This window comes from Sitophilus oryzae, unplaced genomic scaffold (genome assembly GCF_002938485.1).
Source record: "Sitophilus oryzae breed Bouriz unplaced genomic scaffold, Soryzae_2.0 scaffold_980_pilon_pilon, whole genome shotgun sequence".
NCBI lineage: Eukaryota > Metazoa > Arthropoda > Insecta > Coleoptera > Curculionidae > Sitophilus > Sitophilus oryzae.
The window spans coordinates 1,522,345-1,547,727 of NW_022147617.1; the positions used below are offsets into that span (position 1 = coordinate 1,522,345).

General features: G+C 33.8%; 1 protein-coding gene across 2 annotated transcripts in view; it reads right to left on the bottom strand.

Annotated features, from left to right (window-relative positions):
- The window catches only part of LOC115891253 (acyl-CoA desaturase-like), a 68,310-nt gene extending 44,319 nt beyond the window's left edge, over positions 1-23,991 (bottom strand). Inside the window, exons 1-2 of one of the 2 annotated variants that reach the window (XM_030911680.1) lie at positions 23,856-23,991; positions 1,476-1,752 (exon numbers count right to left, since the gene is read on the bottom strand). In XM_030911680.1, the coding sequence (XP_030767540.1) occupies positions 1,476-1,743 (268 nt within the window). In that variant the 5' untranslated portion in view covers positions 1,744-1,752; positions 23,856-23,991. Of the gene's footprint in view, positions 1-1,475; positions 1,753-23,785 lie in introns of both variants that reach the window. The other variant, XM_030911681.1, reaches the window with a different exon arrangement.
- Between the last annotated feature and the right edge of the window lie 1,392 nt (positions 23,992-25,383).

Here is a 25,383-nt window from a genome sequence, read left to right on the forward strand (position 1 = left end):
AAATTTTCGCTCTAAATAATCGTATTTTGAATGTCAATCTAGAGTGCCATCGCTGTGTTAAAAACACTAATGTTTAATCAAGCATTGGAAAGCACCTTGGAAAAATAGTTTTGATCGTCTAATGTTTTTCGTGTCTTGTCTTGGCCGGTTAAAACATGCTCAAATCGTATTTTTAATCATATCTCAATTTTTTCAAATGAAACGAGGGTTGGGTTTGGCTCATTAGCATATTTGGAAAAAGCATTTTTTACGAATAATTTGTTGTTATAAACCGCAATGGGGGAACAATTGTCGTTATAAACGGCAAAAACCAACTGTTGCAATTTCAAATAAACCATATGCGAAAATATCAAAAGTTGACATAATATGATATGTCATTCTATTCAGAATGTCATTTTCTATTGCATAAAGTAAAAATTACCGAGGGTATGTAACATCAAAAGTTGTAGTCATTTCCGGTGAAACAGGAACTGACCGAAAACAATTGAATACGTGAAATGTCAAAATAATATCGTCATTATAATAAATCCTAATTTATGTCATATACTAACACAGGAAATTTCGTTTTTTTATCTGAAAAAAAATAAGTTATAGGAGTGACCCACTTTTGATATACCCGGTATATAGAACATTTGTTACTAATGAAAATATGCGATATAACTTTCTATGCGATGGATATAAATGTACAGATGTAAAAAATTAAAGTGTTTTAAATGTTAACAGTGGCGCATCCAGATATTGAGTCTGGGAGGGGTAGTGGCAATATTTAAATAAAGTAATAGATCTAAATTAAATTTTCGCTGAAAAGTATGGTGACTGGAAAAAAATAAACCTAGATTGTTCTGGATTTCTATTTTGATTGATATTATTAATTTATTATGTGATAATCTTATTTTATTGCAGAATTTCTTATTTATAAATTTCTTCCTGGGAGGGGTAATAACCCCCATTACCCCTCCCGTATATGCGCCCCTGAATGCTAATATAACAAATTACATGTTAGTGTGGTGTTTTCTGACTTATTATATTATATGGACATGTTTTGTTGATGTGACAGGATAAGATTGTGAAAAAGGCCAAAAATAGGTCAGAACGTCATATAGAATAAAGACCTATAACATGCAGGACATTTATTAAATAATTAGCCCAAGAAATAAATAAATAAGCCCAATATTAGCCCAAGAAATAAATAAGAAAAATACACAAAAACTTAAATTATATTAGTTCTTGTCGGATCTTTTTTCTACTAAATTTTAACAATTACAATTATTTTACAAGTTATAGAGTCAAGCGTCCACGCGTTACAAAAGCAAAAAATCGAATCTTTTTCTCATAAAAAAAATTGATCCATAGGCCCTTAGAAAGTTTCTCGCGTCTATGACAGCGTTGCCGTTGTGAAGTTTATTTCTTACAAACTACTTAAAAATTAAATCATTTAATTATGAACGCAACAGTTCTTATATCACTTTACATACCATAGATCATGGTTGATCTTTTAATGTATCCTACTATCAATAAAAATAATGCGTAAATTGATAATATATGAAGAATAGAAAATATAACAACATTTCGCCAAACAATTTTAGATGTTGGCTTATCTTCTCTATCTCTCTTCTTTGTTATAATTCTTTCATTTGGATTATAATGGGGGTAGATATTAGAATAATTAGAGTCCACAGTTTCGATTGATGTTTTCGCTGGATGGAATAAATCTTCAGGATTACCAATAATATTTGGTGGCATTTTATAAACCTGAAAATTTAATTTTTTAAATGGATAATCATAAAAGATACTTTTTTCAACACCATGACATTACATACATGTTTTTATGAACTTATTCAGTTAATGTTAAGCAATAGATAATGTTATTGATTTATTTGATTTTCTGGTTTTATACAGGGTGAGTTTCCTACGATGTTCTGTATGAGTAGCTCGGAAACTACTGGAGAGAGAGACTGTTAAATGGGAAAAGAATTGCAGTTTTGTGAGGTCAAATATAGTAGTCCGCCTTTCGGATTTTTGAAGAAGTTTATGGCTAATTATATCCACGTAACTGGGTACGTCACCCGCCTATCCCAGCAGTATGAGATTATAAATATAAGCTCCATTTGTATTTTAGCATCTTTTTGTTAGTAGGTACTGTTCAACCAAACACATTAATAGACTGATCAAGTCTCTGTGTTGTTTTTTAAAATGTAATTGTCCCGATCACAAAAAAAAACTGGCGCAGTCGGTAGGTTTTGCCAAGCCATCTAACAAACATCGTAGTTGATACCCGTTACGCGGATTAATTGGTAAACCAAAAAAAAAGGACGGATCGAGACAATGAAAAACAAGAAATAGTCCAAACAAAACTCTGTTGGAACAAAGGACAAGTATTGATTGAAATATTGAATACCCAAGAAATAAATTGCTTAGAAAAAATGACGAACCGGTATCCGAAAATTAAGATAATATTTCGAAACTTAAAACAGTTACGCTTAGAACACTGTAAGCACGAAGAAAAACAAGCAATTAGAAATCTTTTATATCAACATAGGTCCGATTCCGCTTTGTTTCGGAGCTACAGGGTGTTAAAATCTTAATATGTTTTGGATTTATTAAGTCTTAATATTTTTTCGATTTATTTTAATTTTCTTCCAAGTACTTTTAGCGTTTTGAATGAAATTTTCAGGGTGAAAGTTACTATAAATGCGACATATTTTAAAGCTAAAAAAGTGTCGACATATTCACCAGGGACGTGCATATGGGTTATCACTGGAATATTTTCCTAAAAAAAGCATGTACACCACTGACTTTTTTTCTCTTGTTAGCGAAATAGTGTAAGCAGTTTAATGCCGAGTTTAATAGTAATAATATTTAATAATAAATTAGGTAAAATATACAATTTAATAATTTTATTTTTATTTTAATTTTATTAAATGTGATTAATAAAATTGCGTTTATCTCATCAAACAGGCCGAATTCAACAAAATATCAAGAGATAACTTTTTATTGGCATTAAACGGCATACACAATTTTGATATCAAAAGAAAAAAGTGGCGCACATGTTTTTTTTTGAAAAATATTCCAGTGATAACCCATATGCACGTCCATGATGAATTTATCGACACTTTTTAGCATTAAAATATGTAGCACTTATAGAAACTTTTACACTCAAAATTTCATTCAAATCACTTAAAGTACTTGGAAGAAAATTATAACAAATCGAAAGATTATTAAGATTTTAACACCCTGTAGCTACGAAACAAAGCAGAATCGGACTTATGTTGATATGAAAAATAAATCTTATTTTTACCTGAGGAATCTCCCCACGAGGAGATGGTACTTGTTTTTTGAAACACCATGTATATAGGGTGGTGACAATTTCGATGCTCAACATTGGTATCTCAGAAACTACGAGAGATACGAATTTGGTTAAATGGGACAAAAGTTGCGTAATTAGAAGTTTGACAAAAACCTATGAAGAAAACCCCGGTAACTTGATTAGTTTCGGATTCATGTCAAAAAAATTAAAATAATGCGTTTATTTTAAATGAGAATATCTTTAGAACTATTGTAACTATATTGTAACGTAAGTTGGTAGCTTTATATTTTTGACCTCGGCCAATTAAATGCCGTTTTCACAAAATTTATAAGCCTTCTAGATTTCGCACAACAACAGTCAAGTTTTTGTTTTCTTATGGCGGCTATTTTGAATTTTTATACTATTAGATAGAGCACACAAAAATAATCTATACGGTGGTATCTAATTTTTATTCAATATTATGTAAATTCACCAAAAAATTCGCTCAAAAGATAAAGTCTGCCTTGGAAATCCAATTGACACTTTATATGACAGCAAGTTGTTAATACACTTTACACTATCTATTATAATTTTTTGTGTCCAGATTTGATACTTAATAGAGTACACCAAAATTAACTTGCTGTCAGATAAAGTGTCAATTGGATTTCCAAGGCAGACTTGATCTTTTGAGCGAATTTTTAAAAAAACTGATTTTTTTGTCAAGAATATGTTTACAAGTGAGGAAACACGAGATATGTATGATGTTTACTTAAAAAATAATAGAAATTCCGATATGGCATGCGCAAGTTATAGAACATTGTATCCTGAAAGAACATAGCCTCATCGTACTATTTTCGAAAAGATTTCAAGAAATTTAGCAGTTGCTAGTAGCTTTAAAAAACAAGAGGGCACTATTTTAAAAAAGCTTATGATGTTAATGTACCAGCTTAGATTGAAATAAATCCGGAAACTTCTAGTCGTAAAATAAGTCGCAAGTGTTGTGTAAGTGATTCTTATGTAGGGAAAATTATCAAAAGCTCACAGATTTCGCAATCGTTGCAACCATCAGAGGCATTGAAAATGATAACACGACATAATTAAACATAATTAACGTTATATATTTGCAGCTAAGCTTGATATAAAAAACACCATTGTTAATAATAATAACTAATAATGATTAGAAGAAAAAATAAACATAATTAAAAAAAAAACAATTAATAGAGGGTAGTTTCTGAAATCATTACCATAATTCCACTTTTTCATTTTCTGAATGTGCATTAGTCTATATAGGTGGATACTTTTTGCGAAAATGTCTTTTAAAGCATACATGTGACACTTGTATCGATTTTTGTAACAGTGCAAGTTCAGACAACTCCACAATATTTTGTGAAAAGAAAGCACTCTAAGGCAATCGAGGCCGATTTGGGGGATTAACAGTCCCTCCAAAAAACTTTATTGAATTTTTAATATCTCTGGAAAATACGTTTAATGAGCATTTTAATATGCTTTGTACTCAAGATAGCATAGGTAATAACTTAAAAAGTAAGTTTTCTTCTATTCCATTTACACACCCTTGCCCTAATTTCCCGGAAGAATACCTGGTGTCCTTATATATAAGAGTAAGGATTTTTTATACTCTGAAATTTGCAAACAGGGAGTTAAAATGCCAAAATCAAAATAAAGAACACTCAAAACTGACAATTTTAAGAAATTTGTAATTTTTGTATATATTATAGTTGTGTTTGTTTACATTTAACGTTATTTTGTTTTATTTTAGGTTAGTTTAAATATTTAAATATTTATAATCTATTTTATAACACCTTATAAAAATAGCCTTGATTTTTCATGCAGATACCTTGAAATTAAGTAAATATATTATATCTTTAATCCTTAAATCCTTTCTGAAATATATCAATACCTAAATAAAAATATCGGTTCATTATAAACAACATTGTAACAATTGTCAAAACCCAAATCAAAAATTTCAAAAATAGTACTGTTTTGTAACCTTTGCAAATATCAATATCAATCTATTCAATTTTATAATCGCCCCCCGTAGCATAGTCGTCAAGTAATATCGCCGGGACCAAAGGCGGATACAGGAATTTATTTTAGGGGGGGGGGGGCGAGCCCCATGGGCACCCCCTCTGTATCCGCCACTGATCGGGACTAACAAAATTAAACCTCGTATATCGCCGAGGGTTTCGTGCTGTCAGGCCAGTTCACCTAAATTAGGCATCACGCGACAAAGTTTTGATGCTTTATTTGGTCGACTGTGCGGCTAGTGCGACACCGTTGCTGACGACCTTGAAAGAAAACTCGAAATTTGGCCCCCATATACGAACATAAACATTTCCAATGTTAAAAACATAAATATGGCAACTTTTAATTTAAATGTGTACCAAGTTTACATTTTTTACATGCTGGTGATCACGGGAGAAGATTACAATTTTGCAAATGGTTTCGAGGAAGTGTTCAAGAGAGCCCCCTTTTTTCTAGAAAAATATTAGGGACGGATGAAAACTACAAATTCTGGTACATTAACAGAAAAAAATCACATTATTATGGAAAAGAAAATTCTCATTTATATGAGAAGCCAGACCATAAATAAGATATATTCTTTGAACATCTGGGCCACAAATATGTATTTAACTCTAGTTGACCCATTTTCGAAATACGCACAAGTAATTGAAATACCTGGAAAAATGCAATAAACATCGCAAATGCATGCCAGAGCTTTTGCAGCAATACCAGAAAAAATAATTTTAAACAAAGGGCAGAATTTAAGAACGAAACTGTCTCAAAGAACTTTTTAAGTTTACATAAAATTAAAATTCATTTTAGCACCCCCTTACATCACGAATCAAACAGTGTAGTTGAAAGATTTCACTCCACAATTATAGAACACCTAAAAATACTGAAAAAAAAGCTTCCGTACTGAAACTGAAGGATTAATGGATTATGCTATTATTGCCTATAATAATACAATACATAGCTCAACGAAATATACACTATTTGAACTAAATTTTGATCATACAAACTCAAGAGAGCCAAATGAAATATTTAATCTAAAATAATATTTTACGGATTATGCTCAAAATCATAAACAAAAACTGAAAAAAATCTATGAAAAAGTAAAAGAAGTTTTGAGTAAACAAAAGAAAATTGTTTCTAAACACAATGTAAAAGGAAACACAATAGATGAATTTAAACTAGAACAAACGGTATATAAATTAAACCCTTTAAAAAGGAATAAATCAAAAAATAAAATGTCAAAAAGAAATCGATTGAAAATAACTCGGAAAAAAGATCCAAATAAAAAAGAAATAATACACATTCAAGAACTGAGGAAACCACCTGTTGTTTCAGATTCGCCACCATCTATGGAAAACCAAAATACGACCGAATTAATTATAACCCAGGAATACTACCCTTAAAATTAGGCAACGCCCAAAATAAAATTGACTCTTGGAAATTTATACAAGTATTATTTGATATAAATAACTAATTTAATTCAACAATTTAATGAAATTTAAAAACCAATATTTTAAAATAAACATTGCTTTTGAAAATAAACCAATGTTTCAAAAACATATAAATATAATTTTTATAACTCTTATAATTTAAGAAATTTATTACAAACTAAAACAAATATTCAAATTAAGGAAATTAATCCTTTATATAATGGCAGTAATAATAATAGATATAAACGTGGTTTAACTGGTGGATTAAGATCGATAAAAAAATAAATAACTGGAAATTTAGATCAGTATGATGCTGAAAAATAGGTGCCCGGTGGCGTAGAGGTACAGGCTCTCGTCTACCAATCTCAAGGTGTGGGTTCGATTCCCACATCCTTCATTTTTCAAAAATAGTCGGTATTTCATCAGCCGACTATTTTTATTAAAATAAAAATAGTTTGGGTACCTAGGTCGATTCAGCCTTAAATGAGTACTTGGGATTCACAATCCTGAGGTAATAATAGGCGGTTGAAGCATAGTGCTAGCCACATTACCTTCCTTGTATACCGAACGGCTCTAGTATAGCAAGCTGTACCTTGCTACTCCAAGGCGTTAAACGCTATATACGGGAGCTATGATTATTATGATGCTGAAAAATATAATAGAGCTAGTGAAAATCTTTCTGGCAATCAGTTAATAATAAAAACTATTATTAAAAATCAAATTTCGATGTTTAATAAATCAATTGAAAAAAAATTGTTAAAGAACTCTTATCTTTTAAACCTGAACTTTGAAATCTAATGCTTTTTGACAAAACTAAAAATTAAAAGATATGTGGATGCAAATAAAATAATTTATTCTAGAAATACACCTATTGTGGAAAATGAAGGTTATAATTTACATCACCTTTATCCATTTCCTGTAAAAAGTACTAACTCATTATTTGTAACAATACCTAATGCAAAATACTTAATATTTATTGAACAGAATGACGCGTTTCTGGACAACAAATGTGAAGAAGTGACTCCAAGTGAATATATCTGCAAAGACTCTAATATACTTAGCTAAGATATCTGAAAAGAATCCATGTGAAATAGAACTTTTAAAATATAATAAGTTTATTTCTAATTGTTATTTAACATCTGGTGAAATTTTAGGGAAGTTCAAAAAATTGAACAAAATAAATGGATCGTTATATGCCCTAAACAAACTATTGCAGTTCAGTATTGTCAAAATAATCATGAAAATATACCTTTATTAGGAAGTTATATTATTGAGTTAAATTCTGATTGTGAAATAAAAATCAATTTAATAATTATTAAACATTTAGGTCATAAGAAATTTATATTAATGACTGACATACTGATTAATCACGATCCTGCTCAAACCACTCAACGTAATAAGCTCAAATTTGGCATACAGGTTGATTCTAGGGTGTAGAGGTTCGATAAGAAGGGATTTTTCGAAATTCCAGTTCCAAGAGGGTGAAACCACCCCTCAAATATTACAATATTTTTTATTTAAAAAACGGTCAAGTTTCCGAAAAAACGCTTAAATACGTATATTTTATTTTGTTGTTTTACATATTTTAAGATTTTTTAAAAATGTATACAGGGTGTTTCAAAAAATCTGGTCATTGATTAATGACGATCCTGCTTAAAGCGCTTGACGTAAAAAACTGATTTTTGGAAAACAGATTGACTTTAGGGTGTAGAGGTTCGATAAGAAGGGATTTTGCGAAACTGGAACACGTATATTTTATTTTGTTGTTTTACAGATTTTAAGATTTTTTATAAATTTATACAGGGTGTTTCATAAAATATGACCATTGAGTAATCACGATTCTGCTTAAAGTGCTTGACGATTAAAGCTGATTTTTGGCAAACGGATTGACTGTGGGGTGTAGAGGTTCGATAAGGAGGGGTTTCTCGAATCTCAAATTCCAAGAAAGTAAAAACGCCCCTCAAATATTACAATATTTGTTATTTAAAAAACGGTCAGTCTTTCGGGAAAACGCTTGGACACGCATAATTTATTTTGTTTTTTACATATTTTGAATTTTTTTAAAAAATCATACAGGGTGTTTCAAAAAGTTGGATAATTGATTAACTGCCAAAATATAATAATATCTCCAAATTGTTTTTTCTCATGCTGACATAAATGTGAGAAAATTTTATCCAGTTTGTATGTTAATGGAAATTATTGCTTTGCTTTATCATCACCATTACAAATCATTAATTCGACGCGAACGAAATCGTGGGTACACGCTAGTTTAATTATAAAAATATTCAGTTGCCAAAATTAAATTTTGCAGATATGTCAGAAAAATCTATAAATAAATTAAAACCATTAAATATAGATTTTATTAATTTAAATAATAATTATTGGAAATACATATAATAGAAAATAAGTTAGAATCGATTAAACCATTTAATTTTGAAACTGTTATTAACATTTGGGTTATTATAATGTATGTATTATTTATATTTGTTTTAATTTATATATCGTATAAATGTCATTTATTTAAAAAATCTCAAAGAAGAATTATAGAAGAAAAAGAAAGAAATTCCATTCCATGAAAATCCTGAACGGAACCCCAGAATTTTCCACTAGTGAGGAAGGAATTATATCCACGTAACTAGGTACGTCATCCGCCTTTGACCTCACTGCTACCTCAATAGTACGAGGTTATAAATATAAGTTCCTTTTTGTTAGTACTGTTCAACCAAACATGTTAAAAAACGGTAATTATTGCATATACGGGTTTTTGCTATTTTTGGATTCTATGGAAAAAAATTATATCCTCACATTCTATATATTATTCTCTATCTAAGGGATCAAAAATATTTTGGGGGAGGAGAGAAATTGTGTTTTAAGGGGGTTAAGGGGTGTTGGGCGGGGTCAAAACAATATACTGATTAAGGATATTCATAACACATCCATTTTACAATCCTTTAATTAAGCTTTTAATTGAAAATGTCTTCAAAAAAACTATGAAGAACTGTTTTATTTAGAAAATGGCAGCTTACATCGAAGCGGATATGCTGACAGTAGTGAAGGTTGAATTTAGACAATCATTGTTGATTAATAAATGTTGCCAAATCAGCTAATAAATTGTGCGGAATTTTATGCACCCTTTTTTGGGGAAAATGACTTCATTAGTTTTAAAATGTTTTTATTTAATTTTTTACTTACTTTAAAAAATTGGCTAAATTACCGCCAGCGATATACAGGGTGGTCCGAACTGTATTCCGGAAACTTCGGCAGCATATTCTACAGATCAAAATAAGTAAAAAAGTTCGTATAAATGTATGTCCTAAAATGTTTAGTTTCGGAGATATAGAGTGTAGAAGTTTCATTTTTATTTCGATTTTTTCCAAATAATTTCTGAAGTAACGTCAATATTTGGGTGAGAATTGGTATCTGGGAGTTTTGTGACACGAGAAATTTGATTTTGATGTCAAAATTACTCCTATATTTAGGGAGCGCCACCTACATGTGTTTTAACCTGTATAAAATCACTGACTAAAAAAATATACATTTCCATGATTTTTTATGTAAAATATGTCTCTTGGTAAAAATCGCTACGAGTAACCGTTCTCAAAATATTTAGAATGGAAATAGTCAATACATGTCATTATTGACAAAAAATAGGCACACGTTGAGTATAGTTATTTGACTGAAATAATAAATTTTTATTTTTTTAAATTAATCATAAGTTTTTCTGCGAAAAAATAATGATTAAACAGTTTTTTTGAACTTTTGACACAAAAATATTTCAAATTTGTGATATCAGTCTAATAACTATTTAGTCAACATGTTTAATTTATGTCAATGATGACAGGCATTGATAATTTCGATTCCAAATATCTCGAGAACCATTACTCGTAGCGATTTTTACCATGAGACCTTTTTTATGTAAAAAAAAATCGTAAATGTATATTTTTTTACTCAGTAGTTTTATACAGGTACCGACGAAAAGTTATTACTCTTCAAAACAGTTAAAACACATGTAGGTGGCGCCACCTACAAATGGGAGTCATATTGACATCAAAATCAAATTTCTGGTGTCATAAAACTCCCAGATACCAATTTTCATCCAAATATTGACGTTATTTCAGAAATTACTTGGAAAAAATCGAAATAAAAATGAAACTTCTACACCCTGTATCTCCGAAACTAAGCATTTTAGGACATACATTTATACGAACTTTTTTACTTATTCTTATCTGCAAAATATGTAACCGAGGTTTCCGGAATACAGTTCGGACCACCCTGTATAAAAGCTTAGTTATAGGTCTAGCAATGAAAACACCCTGTGAACGTTTTTGGGTTACTTTTGTTGGTTTGGTTTGGGTTAGATTGGGTTTGCTTGGGTTGGTTTGGATTGCTTTGGATTGGTCTGGATGGGTTTGGTTTGGGTTGGTTTGGTTTGACTCTTTTGATTTTTTTTTTCGTATTTATCTGTTCGATTGATATTTTGGTTTAACAAACTCGCTATCAAAACACGCTGTAAGCAACAAAACAAAAGAGTGAAACACTTCTTTTTTTCTCCGGTTGTTTAATGTGCATCTTTTTTTTTGGTTAAACGTGTTTTGATTGCTTTGGTTTCACTCTTATTTTTTTCTTTTTCTGTATTTGTTTAATGCACATCTGTTTTTATTTCTTAATTTTAATATCAATTAGATTAATTTGGTTTAGTAAACTGGTTAAATTACCACCGATATAGTTATAGATCTAGCAGTCAAATCATGCTTTTCTCTTATTTTACAAAAAATTGCATTTTTCTTCAACTCAAGCTCCTTGTGTTTGTTTAAACAATATCAGAATACTCGTATACACTTCATTTTATAGAAAATTTGTTAATTTTGAGGGCCATAAAATGAAACGGATCCCCAAATAGCACCAAATTTATAATAAAATATTTACAAATCTAGTGCATTTTTTATTTAAAATTATTATTAAAAATTGCTATTTTTTCAAAATAAAAATACAAAAACAAACATTTAAAGAAAATTCAGTGGAACTCGCAACATTGCTTTTCCTTCTGTCGCTGCCATGTCAAATCAAGTGTTAAAATTCTCATAACGTCAAATATGTGTCAAATACTAAATTACAATATTTTGAAATACCATGCATAATCTATATTTTCTAATTTTTTTTAAATGAAAAATTCGATTTTTTTATATGTGTATGTCATGTTTTATTTTTTACGTTTTAACCCGCCCAGCACCCCTATTCGCTCCCCGGTTTCGCAAGTCTCGTTGAAAAAATACTTAAAAAGAAACACAATAATTTCTCTCTTCCCCCAGTATATTTGCAGTCTCTAAGAACAACAGAATGTGAGTATATAATTTTTTTTTATATAATCCAAAAATAGCCAAAAACTAACTGATCAATTGTTGTTTTTTAAAAAGTAATTGTCCTGGTCACGAAAGGAAACTGGCTAACTAGATAGATATTACGAAAAAAATAAATGTCGGCCATTTTAAATAGGCTCCCTAATTCCAATATAAACTATATATTTTAGACAAAATGTTTTCAGATAACATATATACTGCAATTACTCGCTGACGAGTATTCGACATGCATCAAGAGATGGTCACGCAAGGCTCTCTTTCATGAGCTTTTCGGTGACTGAAAAGCCCGATACGTGAGGTTATTTGCCCACCGCACTCCCGACATTCAAAAATCTCATTGCTTTGTTGCCTCTTTACTTTTTGGTTCTAGCTGTTAACTGAGTTTACAATTCTTCTCCATTGAGTTCTATTGTGAACTGCTTCATATCCCAATGATTCTCGCATGTTAATCCCCTTTAAGTTTTCGTGGAAAATGTCCTTGTACCTTTTGAGTTGTCCACCCGGCCTCCTCTTACCGTCTACAAGCTCACCGTAAAGCAGAGATTTTGGTATACGGTTTTCTTGCGTTCTGCAGACGTGACTGCCATCTTAAGCGGGATTTTGTAACCATGACTTCAATACTCTCGCAATTAGCTTTTTCAAGGACCGATACGTTTGAGACATGACGGAACCACTGGATTCTTAAGAGTTGTCTATGGTGTTTTTGTTGCAACTTGTTTAATGCGTTCATGTGTCGGCGGTACGGCACCCAGGTTTCTCTCCCATATAACAAGGTGGGGATTATAATTGCTTGGTACACTACAAGTTTCGTTTTTGTGCTCAGGTCATGGTTGTAGAAAACCCTGTCCTTTAATTTCCAGAATGCTCTTGAGGCGCTGCTAATCCTGTGCTGAATTTCAGAGTCGATATTGGCTTTTTCCGAAATCAAACTTCCGAGATAATTAAATTCCGCTACATATTCCAATAGTTCTTCTCCGATTTTTATAGCATTGTTATGATCTTCCGGGGGAGTGCACATGATTTTGGTTTTGCCAATGTTTAGCTTAAGGCCCAAAGCCTCGTATGCCCAGGTATATGTGTTCAACATTTCTTGTAATTGTTGTAACGTGTTTGCAACTAGAGCGCAGTCATCAGCGTATTGAAGTTCTGTGATGAATTTTGTACGTGTTTTTGCCCTAAGTCTTTTTATGTTGAACAGACCACCGTCATATCTGTATCTAATGCCCAGTCCTCTCTCCTGCAGTTTGCTGTCCACTATAATGGAGAGCGCTGCCATGAATATGTTGAATAGGAGAGGCGCTAAGACACATCCCTGCCTAACTAAAGATAAAAGTTGTAGATGATTATATTTTTAATGAGATTGTGTTCTCCGTTTTTTTTTCTAAAGCCTGTCATTTTTGACATATGACATAAACATGTTTTTTTAAATGGAAACAATATTTGGCCATGACTGCATAAAAAACGCCAATTTTTAAGCTTTTCAGCGATATAAGCTATATTGTATATGTTTTTTTTTGGAAAAATTACGACTTATAGCCAATTTTTATAATTTTTAAACAATTTCACTTATCCATGGAAACAAGTTCAATCGTCGTTGCTCTTAGAGATGTCAAACTGTTATATCCAAACTTGTAAGGATGAATTTTTCAAATAAAATCTTACTTCGGGTTTTTCTTATTATCGATTCTAAACTGTCTTAGAACTGAGATACGCATGCGCAGAAGGAAATACGGAGAAATTATTTCATTAGCGCATGCGCGGCAGAGTTCTAGGACAGTTAAGAATCGGTAATAATATGAACCCGAACAAAGCTATTGAAAAGCGTGTGATATTATTGGTTCAACTCTTCTTGGACCATACATTTTTGAGGATACGTTGACCGGTGCACGCTACTTAAGCTTGATTTTCATGCATCCGTTATTCGTTGATACGATGATCCGACGACGCTCTGATTGGTCATAGTATTTTCGCGCCACTTTTCGTCCGTAATTTTTAACTCTTTAAAATAAATTTGACTTTTCGTACGATAACGAACGTTTTTGACAACTGTATTCTAACAATACTTTTTTGTTGTCAAATATGACATCACTAACAAACAATATACGTATATCCGATAAAGGGAGGAATGAAAATGAGGGACAATAAATTTAAAAACTTTTTAACCAATCGAAGCCTAAAAATTCAACCAATAAAATTAATATTATATCATCGTATCGTCGGATAAAGAGAACCGTTTTCAAGACATATTTATTCAAGAAAATTTAAATTTTGAGACTCGCACATCTATATAGTGGTTCCAACATTACTTTCATTATGACGCTCCCCTTTATAATAAAAGAAATGTTAAAAACTATTTATATCATAATTATGGAAATTCAGGGATAGGAGGAGGTTGTAACGTTTTTAATTCGTTACATTTTTTGAGATGAAACTTCTTTACGCGCGTAAATTTTCATGCATATTTTCATCGATAGGTTTGTAGCGTCTGAATAACGGTCTAGGTAATGCATCTAGCTCATTTTCCAGTTCAGAATTAGAATTTAGAGTTAGTAACTCGCATTTTCATTGGAGGACACTGTCATATTTATTCAAACCAGTAATCAACGAGAATATACGAATAGTTTAATAAAGTTACTGCGAATCACTATAAATAATGAATAGTTTGTAATTGAACTGTAATTTCTGTATTATTAATCCGGTAAATGATGGAGATAAACAATTGTAACTGATTAAAATTTTATTTTAAGATGAAACTTTTGTTAAAAACATTTACAGAACATATTAAACAATAAATTGAATAATGACAAGACAAGTGACATCTGTCTAAAAAATACAGCTATTTAGAGTGACAACTTAATTATGTAAAATTTAGAGTGACATTTTTTATATGCAAGAAAAATACATATTCTGAGTTTCCTGATTACTTAACGATTAACGTTAATTTAAAAATAAATCCCCAATATGAATAACGAACAAAACGTTTAAACAAAAACAGACCAGAGACCACACAAAACAAAGTATTGAGTATTTAGTAGCCAGCATAGATAAAGGAAACAAGTTTAGATTGGAAAGTGCCCATAAGGACAATGTAAACACTATTTGGCGCTATTGGGCGCATTCAGTAACACAGTAACACACCGGTATTAACTGGTAAAGACCTACCGATAACTTTTCATTGAACGATCAAGTTACCGGTACGTAAATAAACCGGAAACAAAATGCGGTAGGCTCTCAAGTGATCGGTGAATCAACCGGTGAGTTACCATTAGCATTCAATTTAATTTTCTGCACCGGTGGATTAACCGGTGTGTTTACTGAATGCGCCCATTCTTGCAACGGTCGCGACCCAAAGCTTTTGAACATTTCGGAGCGGTTATGGTTAATTATCGTTTTTTAATCAAAATTAAATAAAAATTATAAAGCTAGAATGGTATACAGTTTTATATTAACTCTATTTTTTTGAACTTTATAAAAAGAATTCATAAAAAAATATATATATTTTTTTCAAATCCTTTAATTTAATAGCTGTTAGTAATAAGTTTCACTTCAAATATGGCGCACATAGTGCACACACAATTTTTTATATATGGACTAAGGTATTTTTATATGATTGTAAGCATTATTGTGTATATGAAAAGTACAGCTACTATAATTTAACCAATATATCACCATATTAATTACCATCATTAGGATTCATCCTGATTGAATATAGTTATTAAAAATTATATAATTATTAATTTTAATTAGCTACAACTTTTTTTTTCTCTGTATCTTGTCTGGCGCCCAATAATATTAATACATAATACGTACTTTTAATTTAGTATATTTAATTAGTTTTTCTCTAGTGAAATATAAACGAACCTACTATACCTAGCTCTCTGAACAATACGAGTAGTCGTACGCACGGGTGGCAATTTAGTTTTTTATTTTTAATAAGTTCTTTATAACTAAATCTGCTACGTACTTATTTCAACGCCCAACTAAAAGCTGTTTTTGTTTTGGCACACAACTAATAGGTCATTTGCGTCTAGCCGTACCGTGCAACTCATCAACCTCCAACCTACAGTTCCGGCGCATGCGTATTGGAACGGCAGAACAAAATAATGCTTCAAAATAACCTGGTTACGAACGCAGCGTGTAGCTCAATGGTTGAGGCTGTCACCTCGGGAGCAATGGGGCATTGGATCGATCCCCGATAGAGGTAGAGTTTTTTTTATCTTTTAAAGTTGTTTTTATTTTTTATTTAGTTTCTTATTAATAGTAAATTCTTGATAACTAAATATGCTACACTCTTATTTTAGCGCCCAACGTGAAGCTGTTTTTTTGACTAGTGGGTCATTTGCGTCTAGCCGTATCGTGCAACTCTTCAACCTCCAACCTACAGTTCCGGCGTATGCGTATTGGAACGATAGAACAAAGTACTGCTTCAGTATAACATGGTTACGAAAGCAGCGTGAAGCTCAGTGGTTGAGGCTGCCGCTTCGAGAGCAACTCATCGGGAGTCATTGGATCGATCCTCGATAGACGTAGCTTTTATTTTTTAAAGCTGTTTTTATCTTTTTTTTTATTTAGTTTCTTATTTATAAGAAATTCTTGAAAACTAAATCTGCTACATTCTTATTTTAGCGCCCAACGTGAAGCTGTTTTTGTTTTGGCACACAACTAGTAGGTCATTTGCATCTAGCCGTACCGTGCAACTCTTCAACCTCCAAACTACAGTTCCGGCGTATGCGTATTGGAACGATAGAACAAAGTACTGCTTCAGTATAACATGGTTACGAAAGCAGCGTGAAGCTCAGTGGTTGAGGCTGCCGCTTCGAGAGCAACTCATCGGGAGTCATTGGATCGATCCTCGATAGACGTAGCTTTTATTTTTTAAAGCTGTTTTTATCTTTTTTTTTATTTAGTTTCTTATTTATAGTAAATTCTTGAAAACTAAATCTGCTACATTCTTATTTTAGCGCCCAACGTGAAGCTGTTTTTGTTTTGGCACACAACTAGTAGGTCATTTGCATCTAGCCGTACCGTGCAACTCTTCAACCTCCAACCCACAGTTCCGGCGCATGCGTATTGGAACGGCAGAACAAAATAATGCTTCAATATAACCTGGTTACGAACGCAGCGTGTAGCTCAATGGTTGAGGCTGCCACCTCGGGAGCAATGGGGCATTGGATCGATCCCCGATAGAGGTAGAGTTTTTTTATCTTTTAAAGTTGTTTTTATTTTTTATTTAGTTTCTTATTAATAGTAAATTCTTGATAACTAAATATGCTACACTCTTATTTTAGCGCCCAACGTGAAGCTGTTTTTTTTTACTAGTGGGTCATTTGCGTCTAGCCGTATCGTGCAACTTTTCAACCTCCAACCTACAGTTCCGGCGTATGTGTATTGGAACGATAGAACAAAGTACTGCTTCAGTATAACATGGTTACGAAAGCAGCGTGAAGCTCAGTGGTTGAGGCTGCCGCTTCGAGAGCAACTCATCGGGAGTCATTGGATCGATCCTCGATAGACGTAGCTTTTATTTTTTAAAGCTGTTTTTATCTTTTTTTATTTAGTTTCTTATTTATAGTAAATTCTTGAAAACTAAATCTGCTACATTCTTATTTTAGCGCCCAACGTGAAGCTGTTTTTGTTTTGGCACACAACTAGTAGGTCATTTGCATCTAGCCGTACCGTGCAACTCTTCAACCTCCAACCTACAGTTCCGGCGCATGCGTATTAGAACGGCAGAACAAAATAATGCTTCAATATAACATAATTACGAAAGCAGCGTAAAGCTCAGTGGTTGAGTCTGCCGCTTCGAGAGCAACTCATCGGGAGTCATTGGATCGATCCTCGACAGAGGTAGTTTTTATTTTTTAAAGCTGTTTTTATTTTTTTATTTAGTTTCTTATTTGTAGTAAATTCTTGATAACTAAATCCGCTACACTCTTATTTTAGCGCTCAACGTGAAGCTGTTTTTGTTTTGGCACACAACTAATAAATCATTTGCATCTAGCCGTACCGTGCAACTCTTCAACCTCCAAACTACAGTTCCGGCGTATGCGTATTGGAACGGCAGTACAAAATAATGCTTCAATATAACATGGTTACGAAAGCAGCGTGAAGCTCAGTGGTTGAGGCTGCCGCTTCGAGAGCAACTCATCGGGAGTCATTGGATCGATCCTCGATAGAGGTAGCTTTTATTTTTTAAAGCTGTTTTTATTTTTTTTTATTTAGTTTCTTATTTATAGTAAATTCTTGATAACTAAATCTGCTACATTCTTATTTTAGCGCCCAATGTGAAGCTGTTTTTGTTTTGGCACTCAACTAGTAGGTCATTTGCATCTAGCCGTACCGTGCAACTCTTCAACCTCAAATCTACAGTTCCGGCGCATGCGCATTAGAACGGCCGCGCAAAATATTGCTTCAATATAACCTGATTACGAAAGCAGCGTGTAGCTCAGTGTTTGAGGCTGCCGCTGCGGAAGCAACGGGTCAATGGATCGATCCTCGATAGAGGTAGAGTTTTTTTATTTTTTAAAGCTGTTTTTATTTTTTTTTATTTAGTTTCTTATTTATAGTAAATTCTTGATAACTAAATCTGCTACATTCTTATTTTAGCGCCCAACGTGAAGCTGTTTTTGTTTTGGCACACAACTAGTAGGTCATTTGCATCTAGCCGTACCGTGCAACTCTTCAACCTCCAACCCACAGTTCCGGCGCATGCGTATTGGAACGGCAGAACAAAATAATGCTTCAATATAACCTGGTTACGAAAGCAGCGTGTAGCTCAATGGTTGAGGCTGCCGCCTCGGGAGCAACGGGTCATTGGATCGATCCCCGATAGAGGTAGAGTTTTTTTATCTTTTAAAGTTTTTATTTTTTATTTAGTTTCTTATTAATAGTAAATTCTTGATAACTAAATCCGCTACACTCTTATTTTAGCGCCCAACGTGAAGCTATTTTTGTTTTGGCATACCACTAGTGGGTCATTTGCGTCTAGCCGTATCGTGCAACTCTTCAACCTCCAACCTACAGTTCCGGCGCATGCGTATTGGAACGACAGAACAAAGTACTGCTTCAATATAATATGGTTACTAACGCAGCGTGAAGCTCAGTGGTTGAGGCTGCCGCTTCGAGAGCAACTCATCGGGAGTCATTGGATCGATCCCGGACAGAGGTAGAGTTTTTTTATTTTTTAAAGCTGTCGGTAACAGCGATCAAAATACGCCATAGGGGTATTTTGATTGCGTTGGTTAGTCTCTGGTGTAAGTTTTTTTGTTTATAGATTGCACTTGAAATACCCGATCAATTTTATAGAAAACAAAATAGTTTTTATAGTTTCAAAAACGTATAAATTATAATAATAAAACAGTTATTATAATTTATACGTTTTTGAAATTTAGGTTAAATTATGCTACATGCTACTATTACTTAAGAACTTACTCTCGAAAGTTACAAGATTATAATAAAGACAAGAAAATAACCCACGATTTAAATTTGGCGGAAACTGTGAATTGGAGTTGGAGAGTTGCACGGTACGGCTAGACCTAACTCTAGCAGTTCTGTTTTTATTTTTTTCACACGTAGCATATTTCGCTGGAATCGACAATTTTCTTATTAATTCTATTAACGTTAATTTTTTTATTAGTCTTAATTTCTTTAAGAAGCTATATATTCTATCAGTAAGATAGTTATTGGTTTGGTTTTGCCCAATGATTTGTGATAGAGACAATTACATAATTTTAATTCCTTATGTGTAGTTTAGTTTAGTTCTTTAGTTTCATTTCGCCCTACAGTTTGCTTGTAGTTTAGCAATTTTATATTGTGAATGTTAGAGTCTGAATTTGAGCAATGTCGTCTGACATTTGTGACTCTTGACTTTACAGTTTGCTGTAAGTTTTTGAGTTTGATATGATGGTCATTTTGACATTTAGTTTTTGATTTTCGATCTATGACTATTACTTAGCCTACGGTCGTGGTTTGTTGCCTTGTGGCGTGTATCCGCTCTACATGGTGGGCGTGTGTGCGAAAATGCTCAGCAAGGAAAAATAGCCATAAGGTTCTCGTTACGGTAAGAGTCCGTCAATTGCCAGTGTAATATGTGTGTTAAATCTCAGACAACCGAGAGTGTCTGAAATTTCTTTCGTCTTTTTTTGCAATAGGATTCTGATTAAATATAGTCACTAAGTTTAAGCAACTACACCTATGTTTTTTTCTCTGTATCTTGTCTTACGCCTAATAATACTAATACTTTTAATTTAATATATTTAATTAGTCTTTCTCTAGTTCCCCTAGAAGATGCAAGACCTTTTCGTTATTGGGGAAGTTCCAAGCCAGGTGCTGGGGAGAAACACCTCTAGCTTTTTTGGCTCGGTCTAAGAAGCATCTTACTGTCTGGTTCCTGGCGGTGGTGTTGTGGCCAGGGAATTGCACCAAGACTGATGCCCTAATGATGCCGGACGGGGTTATTCTGTCCGTCATACCAGGCACCTTCTACTGTCTGTGGTCATGTCTCACGGGTAGTAGAGAGTGTGGGGGGTCTTGGATTAACGGCCCGAGCCAAAAGGAGAACAACTTCATCAAAAAACTAAATCCTACGATGGCGGGACTAAGTCAAAGGGATGCGTGATTAGATAGAAGACTAGCCTTTACTGGTCTCAACCGTGGGGCACTAGGGGGCAACCCATTGTATTTACCGTTAACCTACAACTTACTACATTTACCGTTAACCTCTTACTTTTACATGCGGAGCTCTATAGAAGTGGACCGATTATCTCTAGCGACTCGTGGGATCATTAACAATTAAAGTATCAAGGGACCAAACCCAAAGGAAACTACACGAGAGGCGGCTGACCCTTGCATGAGATCATATTCCACAAGTGGCATACAAGTTACCACGTCCTTCAGCAAAGGAGCCTACCTCTAGATCCAATAAGCGACACAAGCTATCGTTTCGTTGGCCTGACCTGGGTCAACCAGGGCCAGACGATCCTCGGAGGGTAGGTCTTAGCGAAGCAGGAGATACCTCCGACTGTTCCACGAAGGACTTGCTCCAGAGGAAGCAAAAGCGAAAACACTCCTTGGAAAAGGGGAAGGTAAAGGAACCAAGCAACAGCCTGGCGCGTCTCCATCAAAAGCAAGAGAGGGAGCGAGAAGTCCCATGGGACCCTCCACTGCGGCCGCGAGGACCTATTGTGGCTCAGTTTCTACAAGCTCTAATATACAAGAGCGTCAAAGTTCACCCTCAAGACCCAGCCTTTTAATATAGGCTGTTATGTCTGAGGGCGATATGTCTCCTAGGTCTGATAGGTCTAGCATGGGTTTGCCAAACATCTCAAACCTGGTCCTGCTCCCAGCGGGGCAGGTACACATAACGTGCTTCATTGTTTCGTCATCTTCCATACAGAATCGGCATTCGGCGTCTTCCACCAGTCCCATCCTCTGTAGGTGAGATCTCAGCCGGCAGTGGCCCGTGTACACTGCAGTGAGCGTACGCGCTCCATTCCTACCGACCTTTAGGAGTTCTCCTGTTCTATGGCCCTGCTAGGATTTTCTTGGCATGTTCTATTCCGGGACTGTCATTCCAATCCCGGAACGTCGCACCCCTAACCCATTTACAGACCCTGTCTCTTGCGAGATTTTTAGGAACGCTAAGTGTCGGTTCTGAGCCCACGAATGGCGAGCCTGTACCAATTTTGGCGAGGGAATCAGCACGTTCATTTCCCTCTAGGCCGACATGTCCCGGTATCCATATTAGCGACACTTTGTTCCTATCTCCCAGTATATTGAGTAGTTTCTTACAATGAAAAATCGTCATAGACGTGCTTTTCGTTGCCTCAAGCGCTTTCAGCGCGGCTTGACTATCCGAAAATATGAATATTGCTTTCCCGGTGTATTGCTGTTCTACCAGCAGTTGCACACAGGTTTCAATAGCATATAGCTCAGCTTGGAAAATCGTGGTGTGTTTTTCAAGACTGTGGTAGATATCAGTCTTTGGACTGCTGCAATAAATTCCTGCGCCAGATCCTTTTTCGGTTTTGGATCCGTCCGTGTACCAACACATTTCCTCATCCTCAGAGGTTGGTCTGACCACCGACCAGCAATCGGCTCTAGAAGAGGCGATACTGGACGAAGTAGTGGCGACCGAATGGCAACACAACGATCTACAAAATGTGGGTCAGCTGCGTTTTGTAGGGATACAATTTTGTATTTTAGGATTTACAATTAACCCTCATGGGTTTTGTATCTTTAGAATCGGCGGATTGGTTGGTAAAAGTTGCACCTAAGCTTAAAAATTGGCAAGGACCGGGAGTGAAGGGAGAAAACATTCCAAACTGGGCGGCCATCGCGGTTTTTCTGGGGTTTCCATCCTCTATTATAGATACAGGACAACACCGGTATCAGGTCTAAGGAGAGACCAAGTTAAAGAGGTGGAGAAAATTGAGATATATCCTCCAGCCTCCACCTCACGGGTATATCAGTCGGAGGCAAGCTCCTCGACTGTGAAGGGCACGGATGGCCAGTCTCCAACCGTGAAAGGTTGTATAGTATACACCTTTCCCCCCGAAGGTATACACTGTATACCCTCGGAGGAAGAACATCTGTTGTCAGAGAAGGATGGAAAATACTCTGTTCCCCCTACAGCAGGAAAATGTATAATGGGTAATGTAATGGGTAAGACTGTATGATGAGTTATAATTTAGGGAAGGGGGCAACAGATCTTTATGGTCGCAGTGATTAACCCCCCTCTCACTCATTCTAGTCTTTCTCTAGTGAAACATAAACGAACCTACTATATCCGGTGCTCTGAACAGTAGGTACGAATAGTCGTACGCAGCAGTGGCACAATTTAATCTTTTATTTATATTAAGTTCTTAATGACTAAATCTGCTACAAGGTGGACCAATTACATGCGCCTCCTCGGTCGCCTGACCTATCCGTTTTATTTTTTTATACAGTATGGTTAACAACAAGGTTTATAAGAAAACTTATGAATCAAGAGAGGTATACGAAGAATGTCGACACCATCCTGAGAGAAAAGTTTGTATTTCAGTTTTAAAAAGATGCATTTTATGTACTCACAATAATGGCGGGTTTTTGAACATTTGTTAAAATAATTTAGAGTGTATATAGTTATATTAGTTTTTTACGTTTTAATTTGTTTAATGTAAATTTTAAAGAACCGTTTAATCAAATATTATTTTTATAAGTTATAAATCACAACAGAATAAGTATACCATGCCAGCTATTAGTAAAAAAAGAGAAGAATTGGCTTTAACTTTAGTAATTTTCGGAAAAAAATATATTATAGCTTATATCGCTGGAAAGCTTTTTATGAAATTATTGTCAAATATGGTTTCCATTTAAAAAATAACATATGTTTGTGTCATATGTCAAAAATGACAGGCTTTAAAAAAACGAAGAACAGAGTCTCATTATGGATGTAATTATTTACAACTTTTATCTGAAAACTTTCTGTCTAAAAATGATTATAATGGAATTAAGGAATTCTTAAAATAGCCGAATTTTGGTTTATTTCGAAGTATCTAGTAAGCCAAAAACTTTTTCAAAAATCCGAAGGACGCATATATTTGATCTCACAAAACTGCAATTCTTTCCCCATTTAACCAACTGTCTAGCTCCAGTAGTTTCCGACATACCCATAAGAGAACATCATATAGAAAACTCACCTTATATAGTATCCTATTTAATAGTGTAACAATAACGTAACACAAATATTTTTATCCAATATAGTCTTACAGAAGCTCTGGTGAAACTTAGACTACACAGCCTTTTTCGACGATTTACCACTACGATTACTTTGTAACACTTTGTAATTGTAATAACCTGATTATTTAATATATATTACAGTCAATGTTAAACAATTTTTTCTATACGATAGTTTTTTCAACTTACCTTCAAAAGATTTATATAACTATTAACAAAGACTATTGTTTTTCCATTTTTACAGCTAATGATTATTAATGCTTTTAAATTTATTATTGTTTTCAAAATATACAAATTAGGGAGTAAAGTTTTACCTATACTGATTTGAATAGTGTTTGTTAATAATTGTCACATACGGAGAGATGTCTCACTGTTCGAATTACATGTACATTTTCTTGAAAGTTGCTGGCATTCGTTGGCATTAGTCCTAAGCCTGTCCCAGACGATATTGTAGCATTTTATTTAAAATTCACATAATTAATATAAATGTACAGACTTATTTTATTTAAATAATTCAAGTTTAAGTCCTCGCACCGAGATGGTATTCTAGGTATTGTTATTATCTTTTATTTTTTCTTCAAGTTTATTTCTGGCGAGATATTTCAGTCCGGTCGAAGTTTGTTCGTCACTTTATACCTGACGATAGAGCTAACGGCGTTTGTTTGCATTTTGCCAATTTGTTTGGGAAAACCCTCTGAGCAGAGGTAAGACCTTTATTTTAAACGTAACGTTGAGTAAGGTTTCCTAATACATTTTTTTCTTTTTATAGGGTTTTAGTTTATGGCAGCATTTTATTTTAAGGCATTTTATGGTGGCTTTATTTTCTGGTGCCATTTTATCTTTTTTGTACCTGACATTTGGTCCACGTTGTGTCCCTACATTTCACACCGGGAATAACAAAGGAATCTCCTGAATCCAACCAAGTTTTCGATCCTGTCAGTCCAGAAACATCTTATACCATCATCCAGTTCCAGTAGCAGTTCACCACAACCAGCTTGTGACCAGAACGGATAAACAGGCCAGATCATTTAATTTTATATCTATATAATTTAAATTCCTTTTAATTCATTAAGCCCTTCAGGCATATTATATATTTGATTGCTTTAGAGTTCACTTTGATATATTTTACACGTTTTTATTTACATGTTATGCATATTTCTGACATTCACATAATACGTTTTTTTAACATTGAAAATGTTTCTGTTATCCTATATAAGGGACCCCAAATCGATTTAAAATGCTTCATTTGCCACACCATGACGTCATCACACGTATACGTATAGGAAATCTCGGCGCGGTGCGGCGCGGCGGCGCACAGTGCTTCGTCCCATGGACAAAAATTGAAAAAAAAGTTAAAATTTACTAATATCTGAATATGTAATTTTATACTTATAGCAATGTTAAACCATCCTGTATAGTTTTTTTTTTAATAAACAGCGTTTTTTGTTAGCAAATATTTTCACTAAAAATAAATTTTGCAATCATTATCTTATCAGTGAAAAGAATAACATTCATAGTAGTTCTGTATATTATGTAGTTAAACGGTACGTACTTAATTGAA